At 38.3% G+C, this 20,914-nt stretch overlaps 1 protein-coding gene across 1 annotated transcript in view; it reads right to left on the bottom strand.

The window, feature by feature from the left end:
- The window catches only part of ST8SIA6 (ST8 alpha-N-acetyl-neuraminide alpha-2,8-sialyltransferase 6), a 94,893-nt gene that overhangs the window by 14,370 nt on the left and 59,609 nt on the right, over positions 1-20,914 (bottom strand). Inside the window, exon 4 of the mRNA XM_003786783.2 lies at positions 16,713-16,799. Coding sequence (XP_003786831.1) covers positions 16,713-16,799 — 87 coding nt within the window. The remainder of the gene's footprint in view (positions 1-16,712; positions 16,800-20,914) is intronic.

Here is a 20,914-nt window from a genome sequence, read left to right as displayed (position 1 = left end):
TTTTTTTTTTTTTTTTTTTTGGACACTGCACTCTTAAAGCAGAATTTCTTCTTTTCCAGGAAACATTCATTTTTGCTCTGGAGGTCCTCAATTTTTTGGATAAGGCCCACACACATGACCAAGGGTGCTCTCCTTTACTTAAAGTCAACTGATGGCAGGTGTTAGTCACATCTACAAAACATCTTCACAGCAACACCTAGATTAGCATTTGATTAAATAGCAAGTTGACCACAAAATTAACCAGCACAGTAACACAGACCAGAGCAATAGTGGTGACAGTGAGAAATGAGGATACATTTGAAACATATTCAGGCTGTGAGACTGCGAAATTTGGTGACTGACTGTCAACTGACCCCAAAGGACAAGAAGACAGTGATCATACACAGGGGGTTCTGATCTGGGCCAGTGGGGGAACAGTGGTGCCCTCCCTCACACTGGGACAAGCCTAAACAAGAGGTTGAGGACCGTTAATAATGAAGGTAGTGACCTGGCATCGTTTTCATTCATAGAAATACTTGTGATGTACTAAATGAGACCACACCGCAGTGGTAGAACAGAGAGTTAGATTGTCAAAGAGATGGATGGAGAAGTCTTTCAAAAAGGAGAGACTCGCCCATCTGGCTGTGTCCAGATGACCATAGGTTTTCCCCAGCACTTGAGTGGCACGAGTGTCCCCTGCCTTTTTAAGTTTGTTAGGGTAAAGCCAATTGGGATTTATATAAATGTAGGAAACCCACACTCTAAAATACAAAATCACTGTGAAGATTTCTGAATATATTTTAGTTTACAGTCCAAAAGAAACTAAAATCCAGGTCACTGCTATTATTGTTCAATGTGTGAAGAGAAGGTAAAGAGGTCATTTATACCAGAACCTTTATTGATAAGAGTATAAACTTTTATTTAGTTAGGGGTTTTCCTATTTTTTTTTTTTTTAAAAAAAGACAGGAGTCTTGATCTATTGCCTGAGCTAGTGTGCAATGGTGTCATCACAGTTCACAGCAACCTCAAACTCTTGGGCTCAAGCCATTCTCCTGCCTCCCAGCTTCCTGAGTAGCTGGGACTACAAGTGCCTACCACCATGACCTGCTAATTTTTTTTTTCTTTAAGTTTTTGTAGACAGGGACTCACTATGTTGCTTAGGCTGGTCTTGAACTCCTGGCCTCAAAGGATCCTCCCACCCTGGCCTCCCAAAGAATCAGAATTTATAGGCATGAGCCACTGTGTCTGGCCTAGTTAGATATTTTTAAGGTAAGAGCAGGAAACTTGTTTTTTTGGCAGACATCATCTGGTAACACATTGAGATCCTGAATTAACACTCTGAATCCTATGAAAACAGAGTTTTGCAATCACAACGCTGAACCAGTCTCATGTGTAATTATACCAGTGCGTTACTCTGTTGAAGCATTTCTTAAGGGAAATGTTCCCAGCATATTTTGTGTTTATGCTACTTTCTCTTATAAAAGGTCTCACCATTCATAAACTTCAATTTGCCAGACACTGTGTGCTGAGGTGAGTGGAAGCAATTCAGGGACCAAGGGGGCTTCCTCCATGTTCTGGATGTGAGCCAGTGTCTTGCACGCATCGAGGCACAGGTAGGCAGGCCAGTTCTGCTCATGGCCATTTAACAAGCCTGCTTCCCACACACAAAGAATTCCGGTTGCTCCTAAAAAGCCAGTTGACTTCACTGCTTTCCTTCAGGATGACGTCTGCAGCTCACTGTGAAATTCATTCTCTGCTTTTTAGCTTCAGCTCCACACTCAGCTTCTGTTCTTACCTGGTCTCTGAAAAGTGCTTTTGGCCTCTGGCTGGCTTTCTTCCAAATCCTGACTTTTCATCTCCATCCCCACCCAACAGAATCTCCAATAAGAATCATCGATTCCCACCTTGGCCTTGTCAGCCTTTATTTGGCGCCAGTTAAGGACTAAATAATCTGAGAAAGGGATGAGAGAGGCAAATCTTGGCTCTGCCTCTAACCAGGCTGATTCATCTTCAGGCAATTCCGAGTCATAGCAGGGTGAACTTGAGAGCACATGATTTGACCTATTATCTTGAAAGCGAGGGTCAAGATACTGTTCATACAAAGGTAAGTCCTTTTCTACCAAAAATAATGGGAAGCTTATGACTTAGAAAGGTGAAGTTTAATACTCCCTGCTCTGTGTGACCTACTTTTTATCATGAAGAGATCAAAGAAAGTTCAAATAGAACAACTTGAACAGGAAGAGCTGGTCCTTACCAAGTACAGGATATAATCCCATGAAATGATCATAAAAGCAATACCAGGGTCTGTGTTTACAAATCTCCCTAAGCAGAGGACTGGAACTGAAACTATTACAGCTTTGTTGCTACATCGTGGACTTGCAATCATTATTACAGCTATGCAGAGTTTAAACTATTTTGAGTAAAATTAATTGTAATCTAGCAAAATGATATTAAACTGGAAATAATAATAGCTACCATGTACTGAGATTCTCACACGTCACAGACTCTGCAGTTTTACAAACTGAATCTTCATAAAAACCCACAGAGGCAAATATTATCTCCATTTTACGGACAGAGCTGGGAGGTGTGGCTTAGCCTACTAATAATGATGATGTCACCACCACATCAACCCATCAAAGATAAAATGGTGCCTTAAAGGTGTTCTCGTGGGAAGTTGTTTACTTCCAAGAGAGACCAAATTTTAAATAAAATTTAAAAGACTAGGAATAAGAGAGAGGTCCATAACAAGACACATGGAGCCAAAACTTTAAAAAGGACAAATGTGGAGTAAACTTGAAGCTATGCACAGGTTCCTGAACTCAGAAATAGTACCGTACCCTTCAACCCAATGCTAAGCTGGGCCTTGACCCATTTTCTGAACCATTTACAAGATTCTTCATTCTTCCTGATGGAAATATTTTCCAGTTGTTATTTTGCCCTCCATAAGACACATGGCTCATAGATTAACCACCTTTATGAATTAAATAATCACACACACATACAGAAAATGAAACTTTACACCTCGGACCAGTTAAGGTGGATTTCACAATAGAACAGTAGCAATGACTTCATCAAGTTGTTCAGGGGAAGGTCCCTTGAGGCAGGGAGAAGTGATTTGAGAGCTAGAAGATTAGTACTCACTAACTAGAGAAGGTGAGGGAGGTGGAAGGGACAGCATTGTTAAGGCTCTGGCCGAGGCAAGCATGGGGTATTTGGTGAAATAAAAGAATACAGAAGCCAGGGGGTGTGGAACATGGTGAGCATGGAGGAGCAGGAAGACCCCGGGCAACATAGGGCCTCATGGGATTTTAGTTTTAGTCTTGAGTGCAAGGAAAAAAATACCAACGAGTCATAAATTGCTTTGAGTAGGATGGAAGTGGTGGAAGCGAATTATGACCACAGTCCCTAGTCCAGTGTTCATTAAACCCTCTGGCTGCTGTGCAAGAAATGAATAAGGATCTGGCAAGGAGCATGGTGATCGGTGCAAAGGTCACCAATAAACACAAGGTAATAAGAGAAAATAAGTACACACAGTTATACTCACAACTGTATTTCCAGGTTTGACTGTGCAGTGGAAGAGAAAATGTCTTTATATATGTGAAACCAAAAATAAAATCAAGATAGCATGTGGACATACTGTGATTTTTAGAATTCAGTGGCTCACAATGAACACTTATTTCAAACCAAATAAATAGGTGTGTTATTAAGAGTACAATGACCTAAGAACTCCAGTGGTTCACCAGGATTCCCAAGGTGGGAAAATATTCCATTTCAGCCCCAATAGATCTGAAGAGAATTAAGGGCTTCAAATAGATACTGCCTCTTTTTAGCAACACATTGGGAGCAAGTCCAGCAACCCAGAGGAGAGCTGTGATTAGTCTGTGTGATCATCACACTAGCAGGGAGGACGGGGGCACTGGTAGTTACCTCTGCTACAGGTTAATGCATGACACTAATCTCAGAGTAAAGTTTTGTCTTCAAACTCCTGGCCCTCTCACAAAATTAGGAAAGTGTGATGACCTACACGTTTAGAGTCAGAAGATTAGACATCAGTAATTGTCTCTTAATGAATCTAGTTAGATACAGAATAGAAGATGTGGCATTCAGAAAAGCCAAGAATATTATCAGACTTCAGCAATTACAGAAGCCTCCCATTGCCATCTTGACATCTTTCCTTTTCTTTCTTCTAGATCACTCTATTTAGTGCCTCAGTCCAAGTCTTCCTTACTTCACACCTGGCCTGGCACAGAAGAGGCCATGTGTCATGTTCATTCTGTGACCACTGGATTAATCATTGTCAGCATGTTATGACAGAATGGCAATGGTTACTGAGAAAGAATTCCAGGATTAGATACCCAGCTCCCTCATTTATTAGTCATGATACCTCAGAAAAATTCACCTAAACTCTTTCTCTCCAAACCTCTTCATCTGTTAAATAGGTGAGACAAAATATAGTCACATTTCTTCCAGCATCAAAATAAAGGTTGTTTGGGTACTATAACCATGATATCTATATTTAACTTTCAGTTATTCCACCATCCCTTCTAAGGTGAAATCCAAATTCCTGGGGTCCCACATCAACTGCCTGAAAATGACTTGTCCATTTTTTTCTTCTGGGATTTTGTGATTATCCTTAAGTAGACTTATCACCATCCTTGCCCAAACTCTTCTCCCGTCTAAATTCTTCCTGTTCTTCAAAGCTCAGCCTTTCTTCCTCCATGAAATCTTTAGAGCCCATGTCCTCCTCTGAGTATCAACAACAATCAATGGGTTTATGCCATATATGATCTTTGACTGGTGGTAATCTGTCCTTGTATATACTATAGGTCTTAGAGAGAAAGTTATCTCATTAACCCCAAGAGAAGAGAAAAACACCTACTAGCTGCCTGCATATATATTAAATATTCAGCGAAAACACATTGATTCACTTAATCTTGTTGCAGGTATAGATCGACTTAAACAACTCCTCCATTGTTCTTAAGACACGAGAGAAGAAGGGATTACAGCTTTCTTTTGCCATAAACTAAGGGATTCAACCAAGAGAGGAAGAAGACAATCCCACAACCTAGCTGGAAGTGGTCTTAGAGATGCTGTCTGTAGCTCCTTACTGTACAGTAAGAAGAGGAAACCAAGACCAGAGGTGACTTCTGAGTCACCAGCCAGGTACCTGCAGAACTACTACCAGACCTTAGGATTCCCAATGCTTTGTCTGCCTCATTCCCTGCACTTGCATTGTTAGATGACTGCAGATAATCCTGGCAACTTGCTTTGCTTCCTTCCAGCTTCTTCTAACCTTTCAACTCTTATCATCATCTTCCATCTTCCCACAGAGATTTCACACTTGCATAATAACAAAACTACATCACTAGATAATATGGGTGACATTAAAAGACTGATTTAACAGTAAATTGGTATATCTAAATAATAAACAAAATATGTTGGCTGGATGTGCATATGCTGTTAAGCACCTAGATGAAGGGAGCAAAGAACCCAAAAGAGGGGCAAGAACAGGGGCCCAAGGAAGATGGTCAATAAACAGTAGTGTGTAGGGGCCACAATGACAAGAGAAAAAGGAATTGGAGGAATTGGAGGAGGAATTGGCCAAAATTGAGCAATCTGCCCAGTTGGAGAAAAAGGAATGGAAGCAGCAGCACTTTTAGAAAACCATACCCTTCCCAAGTGGGCTAAAAATGTAAGCTGTGGAGTAGTAATCACACTTCCGGGCTTTGAAACTTACTATACACATACAGTAATCAAGGCCGGGTGCTGCCAGTGTAAGAATAGACAGAGCAGTGGAAATGAGTTGCAAGTCCAGAAATAGACCCTTACATTTATGGTAAATTGATTTTAGACAAGGCTGCCAAGATAATAATTCATTGGGAAAAATGTTCTCTTCAACTAGATAACTACATATGAAGCTGGATTCCTACCTTCCACCATGTTTGAAAATTAATTCTTTAGAGAAGATATCAGAGGAAATCATTATCTTGAGTCAGGGAATGGCTTGTTAGTTATAACAGTGATAGCACAAGGGACCAAAGAAAGAAAAATAAATAAATTGGACCCCATCAAATTATTGTTTTGTGCTTCAAAATACACTATCAAGAAATTGAAAAAGTGACCCGTAGAATGGGAGAAAATATTTGCAAATCATATACCTGTAAATCATGTATCTGTTAAAGAACTGGTACCCAAAATATATAAAGAACACTTACAACTCAACAATGAAATGATACTTCAATTTGAAAATGGGCAAAGGATTAGAATAAAATTTTTCTGAAGAAGATATAAAAACAAACAATAAGCACACGAAAAGAGATTCCACATCATTGAATATGAGGGAAATACAAATCAAAACCACAATGAGACACCATGTCATGCCCACTGGGATGAGTAAATATTTAAAAAAAGACAATAGTGAATGTTGCTGAGGATGTAGAGAAATGGGAAACTGTATACACTGCTCTTGGGAATATAAAATGGTGCAGCCACTTTGGAAAACAGTTTGGCAGTTCCTCAAAAATGTTAAGCATAAAGTTACCATATAACCCAGCAAATCCACTCTTAGGAGGATACCAAGAAAAATGAAAACATATATTCACATAAAACCACAAGTCTTCATAGAAGCATTATTTGTAATAACCAAAAATGACAAACAAATTCAATGTTCATTAGCTAATGAATGATAAACAAAATATGGCATGCCCATGTAATAGATATTATTCGACAATATATAGGAATCAATTACACTTATTACAATGAATGACCAAATCTTCGTAAAGAAGCCAATAATTAAGGACCACATATTATATAATTCCATCTATATGAAATGTCCAGAATAGATAAATAGTAGAAATAGAAAGTAGGTTATTAGTTGCTCAGAACTAGGAGGAGAGGGAATGGGAAGTTACTGCCACTGGGTATGAAAATGACCTGAAAATGAGGGTAATAAAAATCCTGTAGATTAGCAATGATGGTTACATAACTATGAATATACTAAAAATCACTATACATACTTTAAAGGGTGAATTTTATGATATATATCAATAAATTACATCTTGATATATAAATATATATATATATGACTAATAGAGAAAGGATAGAGATAATTTCAGATACAAAGCATCACTAGGTCTTTGGATTCAGATAGTAGATATGGGTTTAAAAAATAGATTGGTAAATTAGGTATTTTTCCTGTTTTCCTTCCTCTTTTTTCTTTTCTCTCTCTCTTTTTTTTTTTTTTTTTTTTTTGAGACAGTCTCACGTTGTCATCCTTGATAGACTGCAATGGCGTCATAGCTCACAGCAACCTCAAACTCCTGGGCTTAAGCAATCTCTTGCCTCAGCCTCCTGAGCAGCTGGGACTACAGGCACCTGCCGCAATGCCTAGCTATTTTTAGAGATGAAGTCTCACTCTGGCTCAGGCTGGTCTCAAACCTGTGACCTCAGGTAATCTACCCACTTGAGCCTCCTGTGAGGTTATGTTATCCACAGTTCAATATGAGATCAATACAACTTTCACTCTAAGGAGAGATAATTAAGAAATATTCAAAGGAATTAAAATAAGTATGTTGAATAGATATCTACACACCCATGTTCATGGAAGCATTGCACACTTCAACCAAGGTGTGGAGTCCACATAAGTGTCCATCAGTGGATGAATGGATAAAGAAAACATAGTAAATATACACAATACTATACAGCCTTAAAAAGAAAGGAAATTATGCCATTTGTGATGACATGGATGAACTTGGAGAACATAAGTGACATAAGCCAGGCACAGAAAGACAAATCCTACATAATCATATTTACATGTGGAATCTAAATAGGTCAACTATAGAAGTAGAGAGGATGGTGCTAACCATGGACTGGGGGGAATGGAGAGATGTTGGTCAAAGGATACAAAATTTTAGTTAGACAAGAGAATAAGTTTTCAGGATCCGCTGCACAGCCTGGTAACTACACTTAATAATAATGTCCTATGTATTTCAAAACAGCTAAGAGAGTATATTTTAAATGTGCTAAGTAAAAATGGTACCATGTTTCCCTGAAAGTAAGACATTGCCTTATATTTATTTTTTCTAAAGAAGACACACTAGGGCTTATTTTCAGGGGATGTCTTATTTTTATTAAGTATAATACAACAATCTACATTTATTCAAATACAGTTAAGTCATCTTCTTTGGAACCTGACAGTGGGAGCCAAACTTGTTGGTGGGGTTGGCACTAATGATGCATGCACTCCTTTCCCCTAGCCATTCACATGTGCCTGCGACCGTGGTTACCACAGGCACACCCACACAAGTGCAAATGGCTCGGAGAAAGGAGCTGTGGCAGATAAAAGGTATTCCACTCTTCCTTACCACTCCATGCCAAAATGCATCATGAAGTCTTATTATGGGGGTAGGGCTTAGATTTAACAAATGCATGGAAATCCTGCTAGAGCTTATTTTTTGGGTAGGTCTCATTTTCGAGGAAACATGGTAAGTATGTGAGATGCCTGATGGGAGAATTAGCTTGATACAATCACTACACAGTATACACATACATGCTTAGAAATACACTTAGTCCACAGGGAAGGTCCTAGGCTCTTTGAGAATCTGATGAAAGTTACGGTTGGCAGAAACATGTACAAAATTTCACATACAATTTCAAGGGCTTTGGGAAACCACATTGTAGCCCACGATGTGCAATTATTTAATATGTAATTATTATTTGCCAATTAAAAATAAAAATTTCGATTGAAAATAATTAAAGCTTTAAGGGAAAAATATCAAATTCAATCAGTACCTTTGATATCTGAGTTTTTCCTTTATTAGTTAATGTATACCCTGCTATTTTTAATTTTATGAAAGGTCAGCTCACCTATTTCAGTAGCATATAAGAATTAAACCAATGTAAGATAAAATATAAAAGAATATGATCATCAAAGCAAGGGATGGGAAGTCAATGGAAATTTAAACTCAGAAGTGAGGGAGCAATGTTGAAACACTAGAGAAATATCTACCTACTGAGATCTTGTGCTGGTGTAAACAATGCAATGTACCAATGAGGAAATCACAAGTAATGTCAGCTATACAGAAGAGGATGTGAATGACATGGTAGCCTAGAAGGGGGCTTATCATTCATGAGAGCTTAGAAAACTATAGTTAACATTGAGTACAACTTGGGAGATAAATTTTAAAATAGAAATGAGAAGACCAGTGAACCCCACATGGGTTTGACACATTTTTATGGCAAAGTTTATGTTCTAAAGACTAAGTAAGTCTCTAAATGCACAAGAGCTAGTTTCTATTATAAAACACAGCAGAGGTAATGACATGGTGTGGTTTCTGTTGCTTTTCTAAATGCATGGACATGCTGTACGGCATGACAAACAGATGATATGGCAGGATATCAACGATGAAAAATGATCTGGATGCAGAGGAAACAAAGAAAAGCGGCTTTTTCAATCTGATGACTGACCCCAAACACCTGTCGTAAAGTACACACATCTCTTTCAATTAAAAAAAAATAAAATATGTATTGCTTTCAGCTGTCACCAGAGTCATCCTACATGAAATGGAAACAGCAAACATTTAAAGGGGACAGGAAGAAAATAGTGGCTCAGAACAATGGCTATGGTTTTGTATAATGAAAAACAGTCCCTAATAGGAATGGTTTTTGCTTTTCTCCAGGAAATTTGTGCTATGGAACAAAATGCCTGGAGCATAATAATGTCCAATAAATGTTGATTGAACAAACAAATGCAAGCTTACAAAATGTCAGCCCAAACCAAGCAATATTACTGTTTTTGGAAGATTTGGAATATTGTTATCTCAGGCAATACCAAGAAACTTTGCTGGTGAAACTAAGTTTGGTTGCCAAGTTCTATGAGTTTGTGCAAAATACTGACTTATCTATTTATTGTCAGAATATGATATTTTTCCACAAAATTCAAGCATATACTGTTTGAACAATGTGAAAGCCATGTAGTTTCAAAAAATTAACATTTATAATATGGTAGGTATGTTATTTAAGGCTCTTTTCCAAAGAGCTCAAATAAAAATGAAATGAAAAATGAAAAAAATGAAAATAGCACAGAGGCTGTTACTTTAGAAATATCTCTGAATCTATGACTACAACCCTGGAATCTTTTCTCAGATATCTCACACAAGAAAGGCAATGGAATAACTTTCAAAATTTAATTTAATCAAACCTGAGGGGGTAATTCCAGATTTAATAAAATTGCTACCCTGTAATAGTTATCTGTAATAAAGCAATCAGGCACAAAATATCTGTTTTACAAGTCATTTGAAAGATATCTCATTTGCATGAGTCTTAAATGTGTGCATTTATATAACAGCACTGTTTTCTGGCCTAAGTTTTCAGTAAATATGTTGTAGCTGGTAATACTCAGTAATCTTGGACTCCAACTCACCTCTTTGCAACATGAGGAGGTTTAAAAAAACAAAAGGTATGAGTGTCTCCAAAAGAAAACTGGAAAACAAAATAATGGTGTGTATTTCTGGGGGGGAAACGTGGAAGTAAAATGAAAATTAAGCCCTGTTGCTGTGTACCTATTAGTTTTCCGTAATTGGTCACACAAATGAATACAGTTCTTTTAAGTCAGAAAATCATTCAAGAAAGCTAATGCAGTAATTACCATGCAAGATACCTAGGGAATGTAAGACTAATTACCGAAGCTCAAAGATCTTCTGCTGGGATAAAACCTGCTTACCAGAAGTTTCTCGAGCTTCACAAAGGAGGGCAGAACAGGGGCATCTCATAATATGTTTAATTTTAAGTATCTCAATGTTAGTCTCAAATATGTGAGTGCTATGTTCAAGCAAATGATTAGCTATCGGTTTCAAAACTGAGAGGGAGAGAATGTGAAGAACAATAATTTCATAGACGGAGATCCAGGTAGATTTTCTACAAAATTATTCTGTGTATTGGCTTGTGCTTAGGGGAAAAAAACTCTAAAGTGAGAATCCATCAGTGGTTTTACAAGTAGGAAAAGGCAGACACCTCAACATGGTTGACCTTGTACGAATACATGTAAATAGAACTAGATGCCAAGAAAAAACAGGCTGGGGCACAACTCTTTCTAAATCCCTCTTTTTCTCAGATCTCACAAAATGTTGCTTTATAGCCTAGGCTTCTTTAGAATGTCTGAAGGACACCAAGAGGTAAATTAAAACCCAGACAGACAGACACCTGAGTTTGTGATTACCTTGCCACCATGGAAGGTGAAACAAACAGTCCAATTCATAAAACAAACAGGGCCTCAGGGGCAGAAAAGTCCACAGAAATACACTTAGTCCAAGTGGAAGGTCCTAGACTCCTTGAGAATCTAATGAAAGTTGTGGATTCTTTCCCCAGAAACACATACAAAATTTCACATACAATTTCAAGGGTTTTGGGAAACCACTGACATGGATTCAGATTAGGAACCCTTCTCATCAGGTGGTGCCTGTTGCTCAGTGGGTAGGGCACCAGCCCCATATGCCAAGGGTGGCGGATTTGAACCTGGCCCCAGCCAAACTGCAACAAAAAATAGCTGGGTGTTGGGCAGCGCCTATGGCTCAAGGAGTAGGGCGCCGGCTCCATATACCGGAGGTGGTGGGTTAGATCCAGCCCTGGCCAAAAACTGCAAAATAAATAAATAAATAAATAAAATAGCCAGGCGCTGCGGTGAACCACTGTGGTACCAGCTACTTGGGAGGGTGAGGCAAGAGACTTGCCTAAGCTCAAGAGTTGGAGGTTGCTGTGAGTTGTGACAACACAGCACTCTACCAAGAATAGTGAGACTGTCTCTAAAAATAAATAAGTAAATGAAAATAACAAAGAAAAGAACTCTTCTTGTTAAGCCTCTGATGTTCCCAAATGCTAAGAGAGGCTATACATTCAAATTCTAGGCTATAATGTTCTCAGGCCAACAATTAAGTATTGAATAAAGGCTTAGGAAAATATAAAAAGAGGACAAAATCCCTCATAATGCAAAAAAGAAAAAAAATAAAATTGCTGAGAAGATAGACATGGAGAGGCCGTATATTTCTTCGATAAGCCAGTTTTAAACTACTGTTGCTTTTCTTTTGGGAGGAATGTCCATTTTCTCTTAGAAATGGACATTTACATTTTTTTCCCAGACTAAGGAAAGGTCTTCCGTATCTAGTTGTTTCCCAAATCAGCTCAAATGCCTTCTGTCCAAGACACGCTTGTCTTCTCAAAGCCAATTTCCCTTTGAAACCTTTCAATGTGTCAGTAGGACCGAGATTAGGCTGATCAACAAGATCTGAGATTTGTCATTTGTCTTTATTTTTCTTCCCCTTCACTTAGAGAACTAGAAGTCAGCAAGCAACCAGGTCCTAGCACACTGTCAGTGGTGCAGCTGTTTATTTGGTGCCATCTGTTATGACAGGCCTTGGAAATACAAATGTAAGACACACCACACCCCCAGGGAGCTCACAGTCAAGTATTTCTCCCATGACATTTTCATATGTTGCTGGTATTGCTGGTGTTCCCCATCCTGTGGTCACTTTTCTTCTCTACAACAAGCCCCTAAGATCTCTGGCTCCTATAGATGACTCACTCCCTCCTAACACTTCAGCTCTCACAACATTACACAGACTGAAACCAAAAATTCTCCTGGTAATTCCCATTGGCTTCCACAGAGTGTCTGTGGATTTTACTCTCATAAACAGAGCCTTGTGCATCACCAGACCCTCCCTCTTCTACCTAGTAATTACCCCTTTTATCTCAAACACCCTGTAGTTCAAGTTCATTGCTCCAGCTCAGCTGGCCTGGAAACTTATGGGCTTTATTCCTGGCCTCATCCCTCCAAATTGATCATTCCCCCCCCCCCCACTCCCTTTCTACCTATAGCTTTCAGGACAGAGCTATGGCTCAAATCCTGCCTCTTTCCACAAAATGTTTCAAGCAATTATATCCCACTGTGATTGTGCATTAATATATCATAGTATTTGTCTAAATCATTCACTCTGACATTTAGGCATAGATAGTCATATTTTTATTTCTTGTCTCTCAAAACGTAGCTATTTAGTGAGGTCAGTAGGAAAACCTTGTACTTTTCTTATTTACTTTCACACACCTACTCAAATAATACATATTCATTGAGGCTCTATTTTGTGCCCAGCACCATACCAGGCATGAGAGGGGTCTACAGCATTTTGACTTGGTAAATCCTAAACAAATACTTGTTGATGAATAAATGTTACCCTTTTTTTGCTTACAGGTAGCATATTTATTTGAGAAAAATAAGTCTTAAGCTGTTTTACTGTTAGATCATTTGATCATGGGAGTTCCCTAATTTTCAAAGAGTCCTTAAAGGTAAGGTGACCAGATTTTAACATTGGTAAAGCGGGACACCATTGGGGGGGAGCTTGGGGGGCAGGGCCTGACAACAATGCAAACTTTGATAAGCAGTTCTCCATAATCAGTTCTCAACAATTATTTGTTATTATTAAAGTTTAATATTATAAAATTAACAAAAATAATATAAAACGCATATCCTGCAAAATAGCCACATGACAGCCGAAAACCGTATATTCCCTTCCTGTTCTCCTGTGTTCCCTAGCTTATTGTGCATTCTTTCCAAAAATCGGGGCTTTTTTAAAACACCGCAGGATGCACAACAAATTGTTAAAAATCAGGACTGTCCCGCCAAAAGCGGGACATCTGGTCACCTTACTCTAGAGAGGGGGCAGCTACTTGTTTGTTCCACACAGTTTGGCTCCTTCTGAGCTAAATGTCCTTGCCTAGAAGCAAGGGAGGGAGCCAGTCTTCTTCTGATAACTTGCCCAAGAGGGGATTAGGGAGTTTACATCAGCCTTTTCTTTTCTAAATGAAGTTACGTTAACCTCTTCATTCCCAAATGGAGTTACATTAACCTTTTCAGCAGCCAAAGCATATATTCTCTTCCCATTCTCCCATTGTTCCCTAGCTTGTCATGCATTCTTTCCAAAAATCGGGAGTTTTTTAAAATGACGCAGGACTCGGGACAAATTGTTAAAAATCAGGACAGGACTGTCCTGCCAAAAGCGGGACATCTGGTCATCTTACTTAAAGGTCAACTATTAGAATTTTCAGCAACAGGTTTAAGGTTGCAGATGGGTATAGCATATATTTACTTGTTCATATCCTTCAGAATTTAATGGAACTTTTGTAACTGCTGTTAACAAATTACCACATTTGTAGGCTCATGTTTTACCTTTCCTCAATGTGGTATAAAATGCCCTAAATAAATCAAACGAAAAACTCTTTAGCTACTTGACATCTATAATTACAGGAGACATATCTAGAATACCAGCTTTATAAATAAGCCCGAGTCTTCCCAGATTTGGACAGCTATATTAGTAAAATGTGGGAGAAGTAGATGGTTTATTATGATTTAATTGTACAGACTTCTGTTGCAGTTTATACAATTTAGTTTACAAATATGCCCATAAAAAGCACATTACAATATAATAAATATTCGAGTAAATAAATAAATGTCACCATGCCTGTTCTCTTCAATGACAACAAATAATAAGTATTATGGCTCCAGATGTTTATGTAAATTGGCCCTGAGGGACGGATAGGCCATTGGGTAACCATTATGGTTACTGATGCATTTTTTTTATACCCAGGTGGTACTATGGAAAGAATGGCTGCAGTGTCCATGGACCATCCATCTACATAGCTGCTGTCCATCATAATATGTAGCAATGACCCTCATGCAGCCTTGAACTTGAAGAGAATGTTGATTTTTAATGAAGAAGAAAGAGGAAAAGGAGGAAGAGGAAAAGAAAAAGAAAGAAGGAATGAAAGGAAAAACAAAGACCTTTATAAGAGAATATATTTTAAAAATCGAGCCAGACACTGTGTGAGAAAACTTGTAGAGATAATTTAAGGATCCCAATACGGTTACCTTCCTCCAAATACAATTTGCTTTGCTTCTCTCAGGAATCCAAGGTAAGGACAAATCTAAGCCCAACTCAGCATGGAAATGATTCCAACGTGGGCTTCAGTCCTTTTGAGAACAGGTTTTTCCAGGAATTGCTGGAGGCTCTGATCAGCTTCCCTGCCACTTTTGCATTTGTATTCAGCAAGTTCTAAGAAAAAGCCGCACCAAAGGTTGGGCTCACCTCCCTTGGGTTCTCTCTTGCTTCTGGTTTTCAGTTTTATAAATTCACCAAGGCTGTTAAACAGGTGTATAGTAAATTTGTTTCATTTGCATTATTGTCAAGAGTCTGGGGTTGAATCAACTGAACAGCCAGTAGTAGAAGCTCCGAAGTCTACTACTTTCACTACTGCTGTCACTACTCATCTATCTTTCTAGGTAGTTTTTGGTGGAGTGATCCTTAGTAGCTCAATCCCTCCACCCCTCCCCCTTCCTTTTCTGCCAATTCAGCATATATAGAAAGATCTCTCAAAAATCAGACGCAGTTGCCACTTGTTTAGGTTACAAATTGTCTATGCAACTTTCTATCTGATCTCCCTGCCACCAAGATCTCTCAAATCCAGTCTTAAGTAGAGCGCTGTGTAGCATAAAATATCCTGGAAATGAAGTAGGTAAATAGGAATCACCTTTCCAGCCTTTCACCCTGCAAAACCAGGTAGGAAGGAGGCTTAATGGTATCCTACAGGAAGTCACAACATCCATGTGTCTACCCAATGAGGAAAGATACCCACTCTTAGCTTTGAGCCAGTCAGGAGGTCACCCTTCCACCCACTCATCTAGCAGCACAATCAAAGGCAGTTAGTCCAAACTACCACTGTATGCTGACTGTAGGAGGAAGAGGCAGCCAGCATGATACAAACGGATCCCTGAGGCCTCCATGAAGAAGAGATCCAGGCAGCAAGTGTGTGTGAGAGTGTATTAGGGGAAAGCAATGTCTCTTTAGTATTTTTTAAATATTTGATGCTTAAATACTAATACTGTAAATAAATAAAGATAAAAGCATGTCTCTGGATCACAATATGACAAAAAAAATTGGCACAGGACACAGCCTAAAGGGATGCACAAAAAAAGCATGAGAGTGTGGGCCCTAAAAAAAACCCAAAACAAGAAATGAAGCCTAGCCAACAAACCCAGAGCCATCTAGACCAAGAAAGCACACAGACAGGTGAACCAGCTCTCAGGTATGTGGAAGTATTGGAGGGAGAGCTACCAGATACATCCCCACAGCATATTGCATTTATAACATTTATTTCTGTCTGAGTGGGCTTCACAATTTCCAAAAACAACAGAAAGCTCTAGAATGGTCAATGGAGAACCTGGTTTGGCACGCTTGATGTCTCCTGCCTAGGTTCTTACTTAGAACAACTCATGCACCTGAACATCACTTGTGTTAAAAAAAGATGAGGAAAAACTAAAGAAAGCCTTTTGATTCTAAAGTGATGGGGTTACAGATTATGTTTTCCAAACATTACCTAATGCTATTACATTGTATTTACAACATACATAAACACAAACAACCACTAAATCCAAAATGTAATAAAAGACATAACAAAACCTTCTTTTGAATGAGGGATTTTTCTAATTAATTTGGACAACATAATTACAAATTTCTGTACCAAAAATGGGGATACAGCAGGGCCATGTGCTCCCTGAGAGGGTCTTAGAATTCAATCATCCTGATTGGCAGCTGGTCAATTTTAATTTTCTTTTTAAAAACATGTTGCCTATTTTCCCAAATAGCAAATGAACAAGACGTTTTTTAAAATGTCACTTTTTAAAATTTTTTTACCTGAAATTTGCATACTCTTCCACTTGTCGTTTCCATGGACAGCCCTGTATATCTGTGATAATCTGAAGGTAGTCGTGTTCCGAATACCTACAAGTTAAATGTTAGTAAAATTAGACAGTAGCGATCTTACAGATAAGTCAGGGTAGAGGATGTTTTTATATTCTGCTCATTTTAGTCCTCCAAATCTCTTCTGAAATAAAACGGAGTAGAAATAATGAAAATCAAACTCATTTCAAAATATCTAGAAAGATACAATTGGCAAAGAATGATGTTGTTGGTGTAGGTACATATATGTGGCACATACGTAAGACAAGCGTAGTATTGCAAACCATGACAACACACCAACTCAATCTATATATCTTCTGGGCATTTCACCTTAGCTTTCTCTGATTTGTATGTGTTTATCATAAATATACAGTTAGTCACTTTTTTCAGACTCCCAAGTTCATGGATTTACCTTGAGATGTACAGATAAAATTGCCACAAAATAATCATTTTAAGCTATAATTTTGAACAGTATATTCAAAACCCAGACTGGGGTCCTGTTCAATGCTTCTCAATTTACTCCTCCATGCCTACACATTTTCATACCACTATCCATCTCTCAACTTGCTCTTCAGTCCCCAGAAGAGCTCCCTCGCTTTGAAAAGCCATCATTAAGTATTAATTCCTTAAGCACAGAATATCTTTTAGTCTTTAAGCCCTCTCATTTGAAATGCAAATATCCCTTTGAATGAGAAAACCTTTACATTTTCTGTCAATTAATATCTTCATCATTAGTTGCCAGCTATTAGAGATCAAGGCTCTAAAACAGAGAGAAAGCTTATGTTGGTGAACAGATAGGGAAGGGAGAAGGCCATAAAGAGCCTGTCAGGAAAAATTACACCCCCACCCACCTACAGAAGAATGAGGATTCTCCAAAATTTATCTCTGGAAGGAAGTATTTCTTATATGCAGGTAATATAGTCAACCAACTAACACCTTTGCCCATGAAATCTTATCTTTCATTTGGGTATGTTTCCCTTCAGTAATGCTGCCAATATTAGCTTGACTTGGTACCAGTACTCATTCTGGACATAGGGAACCAGGGGACCAGGGACCATTCAGATGGACTAACAGATCTAAGACATGATTGTCCTTGGTAACCCAGGAAATGTGTGTTCAAATATAAATATGAAATGTAATAAGATATAAACTATTTTCATGAAACTCAAAGCAACATTTCCTTCTTCCATGGATAATAGCTTCTACTTAATAACTTTCCCCGATATTGACTTGTCCTATACACAAATCTCCCTATATTAAAGCCCAGACCTCCTTCAATGTATTGCCTGATAATTCTCACATTAGTCCACTCACTCATGTGTCCCAATTTCCAATTTCTTAGCATGAAAGGAGGCATGTGCACATGTGTGTGTCCTGTTAAATTTTTACCCTTTTTATCATGAATGAGTGTACCTATCTTCTTTTTTGAGCTCCCTCAATGATAATCAATTTGCTGAAGAATTCACACAGGAATCAGGGAAAGGGGTTATGTTGCTACATAGTAAATGCCTAATCTCTGCAACTTAAAGAGGTTCAAGTCCTACCTCTTTTTGGCTGACTCGTGGACTTCAAAGTAATCTCCATTTTTGCCCTCTTTGTTGGCATAGGGAGGGTTTGGGCAGGGGTTCTTTCTTCCTTTCCTCTGTACTTTCTCTCACACAAGCTTGTGAGAGTTGAGTGTTAAATGTTCAGGACTGTTGTGGGCAAATGTGTTAAACCACTGGCAGCTTTGAAACGAGAGTGTTTACACCACAGGAATTGGCAAATGTGACACATCAGGGCAATGTGCTTCCTTCCTCCAGCCAAGCTAGTTATCAAACATGAACAAGTTCACCCCTGTTCTTATAATTCACCACAGTTGTGCAACCTATTGGCCTGGCTTCATAGCCATTCACCATCCCATAGTTTCAGCTGTAATGAGGACTGCCGCAAAGGCTAGGTCAGACTTTGCTGCCACACCTAACTTATCAAGCAAGACTGATCCAGAGTGGTCCAAAGCCTGGGCTAAACAAAACTATCATATAAGATCCAAACAGCAACTACTACTTGGGGAAATTAATGATGACTTTATTTTCCACCAAGATGTTGTGCAAATGCTCCTGAGTATATGATACCTTTACTTTAACTTCCTTGAAAAGCAGAGTTTGTGCCATTTTTAAATCATTCTTGTTTGTATATTAAGCTTAGTCTGGAACATTACAATTGCCATCCACTGCCAATTAGAATAAAGGTGCATTGTGAAATAGATATAGTCTTTATAATTTTTCATTTTAAACTTCCTCCAATAAATTGTAGCTGGCTCCAATTTAACTTAATGCTGAAAGATGCCAATCATAATGTATCTAATCTTACTGGCAAGGTGGGTGTACAACGTGGCTTCTGACTTTACAGTCACTGATATGTAAAACCAAGTGAACACATTACAGTAGACCTATCTATTTAAAGGGAAGAAAGACTTGTGGCCATTGCACAATCCAATGATAGTACTTAAGACACTTACTCCTTGAAATTACTATGTTCAAAGAATCATTTTTATGTCCAGTCTAAAAATGAAGCATTATCTTCTGATATTATAAAGGTGAAGGCTGAAGAATATGGAATATCAAAGGGGAGCATTTTTTCCCTTAAGTCCTTGCCCTTTTCTACTGAAAAATAAATGACCAAGCAGCTTTTGCCAAAAATTAAGATTGCCACAGTACCATCAGGATTCTAAGGTGAGAGTGTGATTGTAGCAGAAAATCATTTAAGAAGTAAAAACCACATGTATGCTGCAAGTGGGGGCCAATGTCAGGAGTTAAGTGTGTCTCTGCCAAAGCTGCTTGTTAAGGGAAATGTCTTAAATCATATACTTTCTCCACACTTACGTACACAGTTGGTTTTCAGTTTATAAAACACAAAATCTTGGGAGACAACTCTGCTTGTGTTATTACTTCCATTTTTCTGGATAAAAGTAAAAGTTTTGGGATGATAAACAGCATGTTAATATTGCATCATAAGTGGATGAGCTAAGAATTAAACCCATGACTTTTGATTCACATTCTGGCTCTTTCTAATATATAATGCTGCATCTCATCTATTTTCATAATGAAACTGAAAATTAATCCCATCAGAAACATTTTCTGGTCCCAAGATGTACAATAAATCATACTAAATAATGCAGCAAATTATGTTCAAAAGAATAAATAACGTCTACTTAAATCACTATTAATAATTCTCAAAATGAGACACAAATTATAAATAACATACTAAATGATAATAAATGTCATATTAAAATTTTAAATATTTTTCTAGATATGTCTCTTTGAAGATGAAGACCCACATGCTGTGACTAGTTTTATCTCAATTAAGATATAAATCGGGCTTTTTATGAGCTATAATTGATGGCTAATTAATTCAATCATTAAACATTTACAGTACTTCTCCCTTTACCCATGGTTTCATTTTCTTTAGTTTCTGTTACCCACGGTGAGCCATGGTCGAAAAATATTAAATGGAAAGTTCCAGAAATAACAATTTTACACTGCACACTGTTCAGAGCAGCATGATGAAATCTTATATCTCCCCCACCCCATCTTGCTCAGGATTTGAATCATTCCCTTAACCTGTATATTGACACTTGCTACTAGTCTCTTAGTACTCATATCAGTTAAAGCAGGTCTGACAATTAAGTTTGCAAACCTATCCTAAATGATCACCAGAACTGTCATTGTATGGCTCACCTAAAACACACAACAATGATAATCAATGCTACTTAGCAAGATAACACTACGGGTCGACAGGAACGAAGCTGTGAGACGCTGATATACCAAGGTTAGGAAACCTTCCCAAGCTGTTTGTACAGTGCTGCCAACATCACATGGTGGTAAATTCGTGAACTTGTCAGACCTTTGTATGACAGTGACTCTCAAGGTCATTCCAGAAAAAGAGCTCTAAAATTGCTTTGAAAGGTGGACTAGGCACTGATGTTGGTGCAAAGCTTCCCAAGGGGAGTACTTCGAAGGTGATAGTGATATTCAGCAACGAGGTATATAATACTTTTCCAGGATGAGTTTGAGAACTTAACTGTCAGACTCTGTACTGTCAGACTCTGTATACAAGGATTTGTACTACTCATGGTTTCAGGGATCCACTAGCTATCTGGCAACATATCCTCTGTG

The sequence above is a fragment of the Otolemur garnettii genome, unplaced genomic scaffold, assembly GCF_000181295.1.
Source record: "Otolemur garnettii isolate 467f Iridium unplaced genomic scaffold, OtoGar3 scaffold00019, whole genome shotgun sequence".
NCBI lineage: Eukaryota > Metazoa > Chordata > Mammalia > Primates > Galagidae > Otolemur > Otolemur garnettii.
Note: the sequence above shows the minus strand (reverse complement) of the source record. Positions and strands in the feature narration are given on the sequence as shown.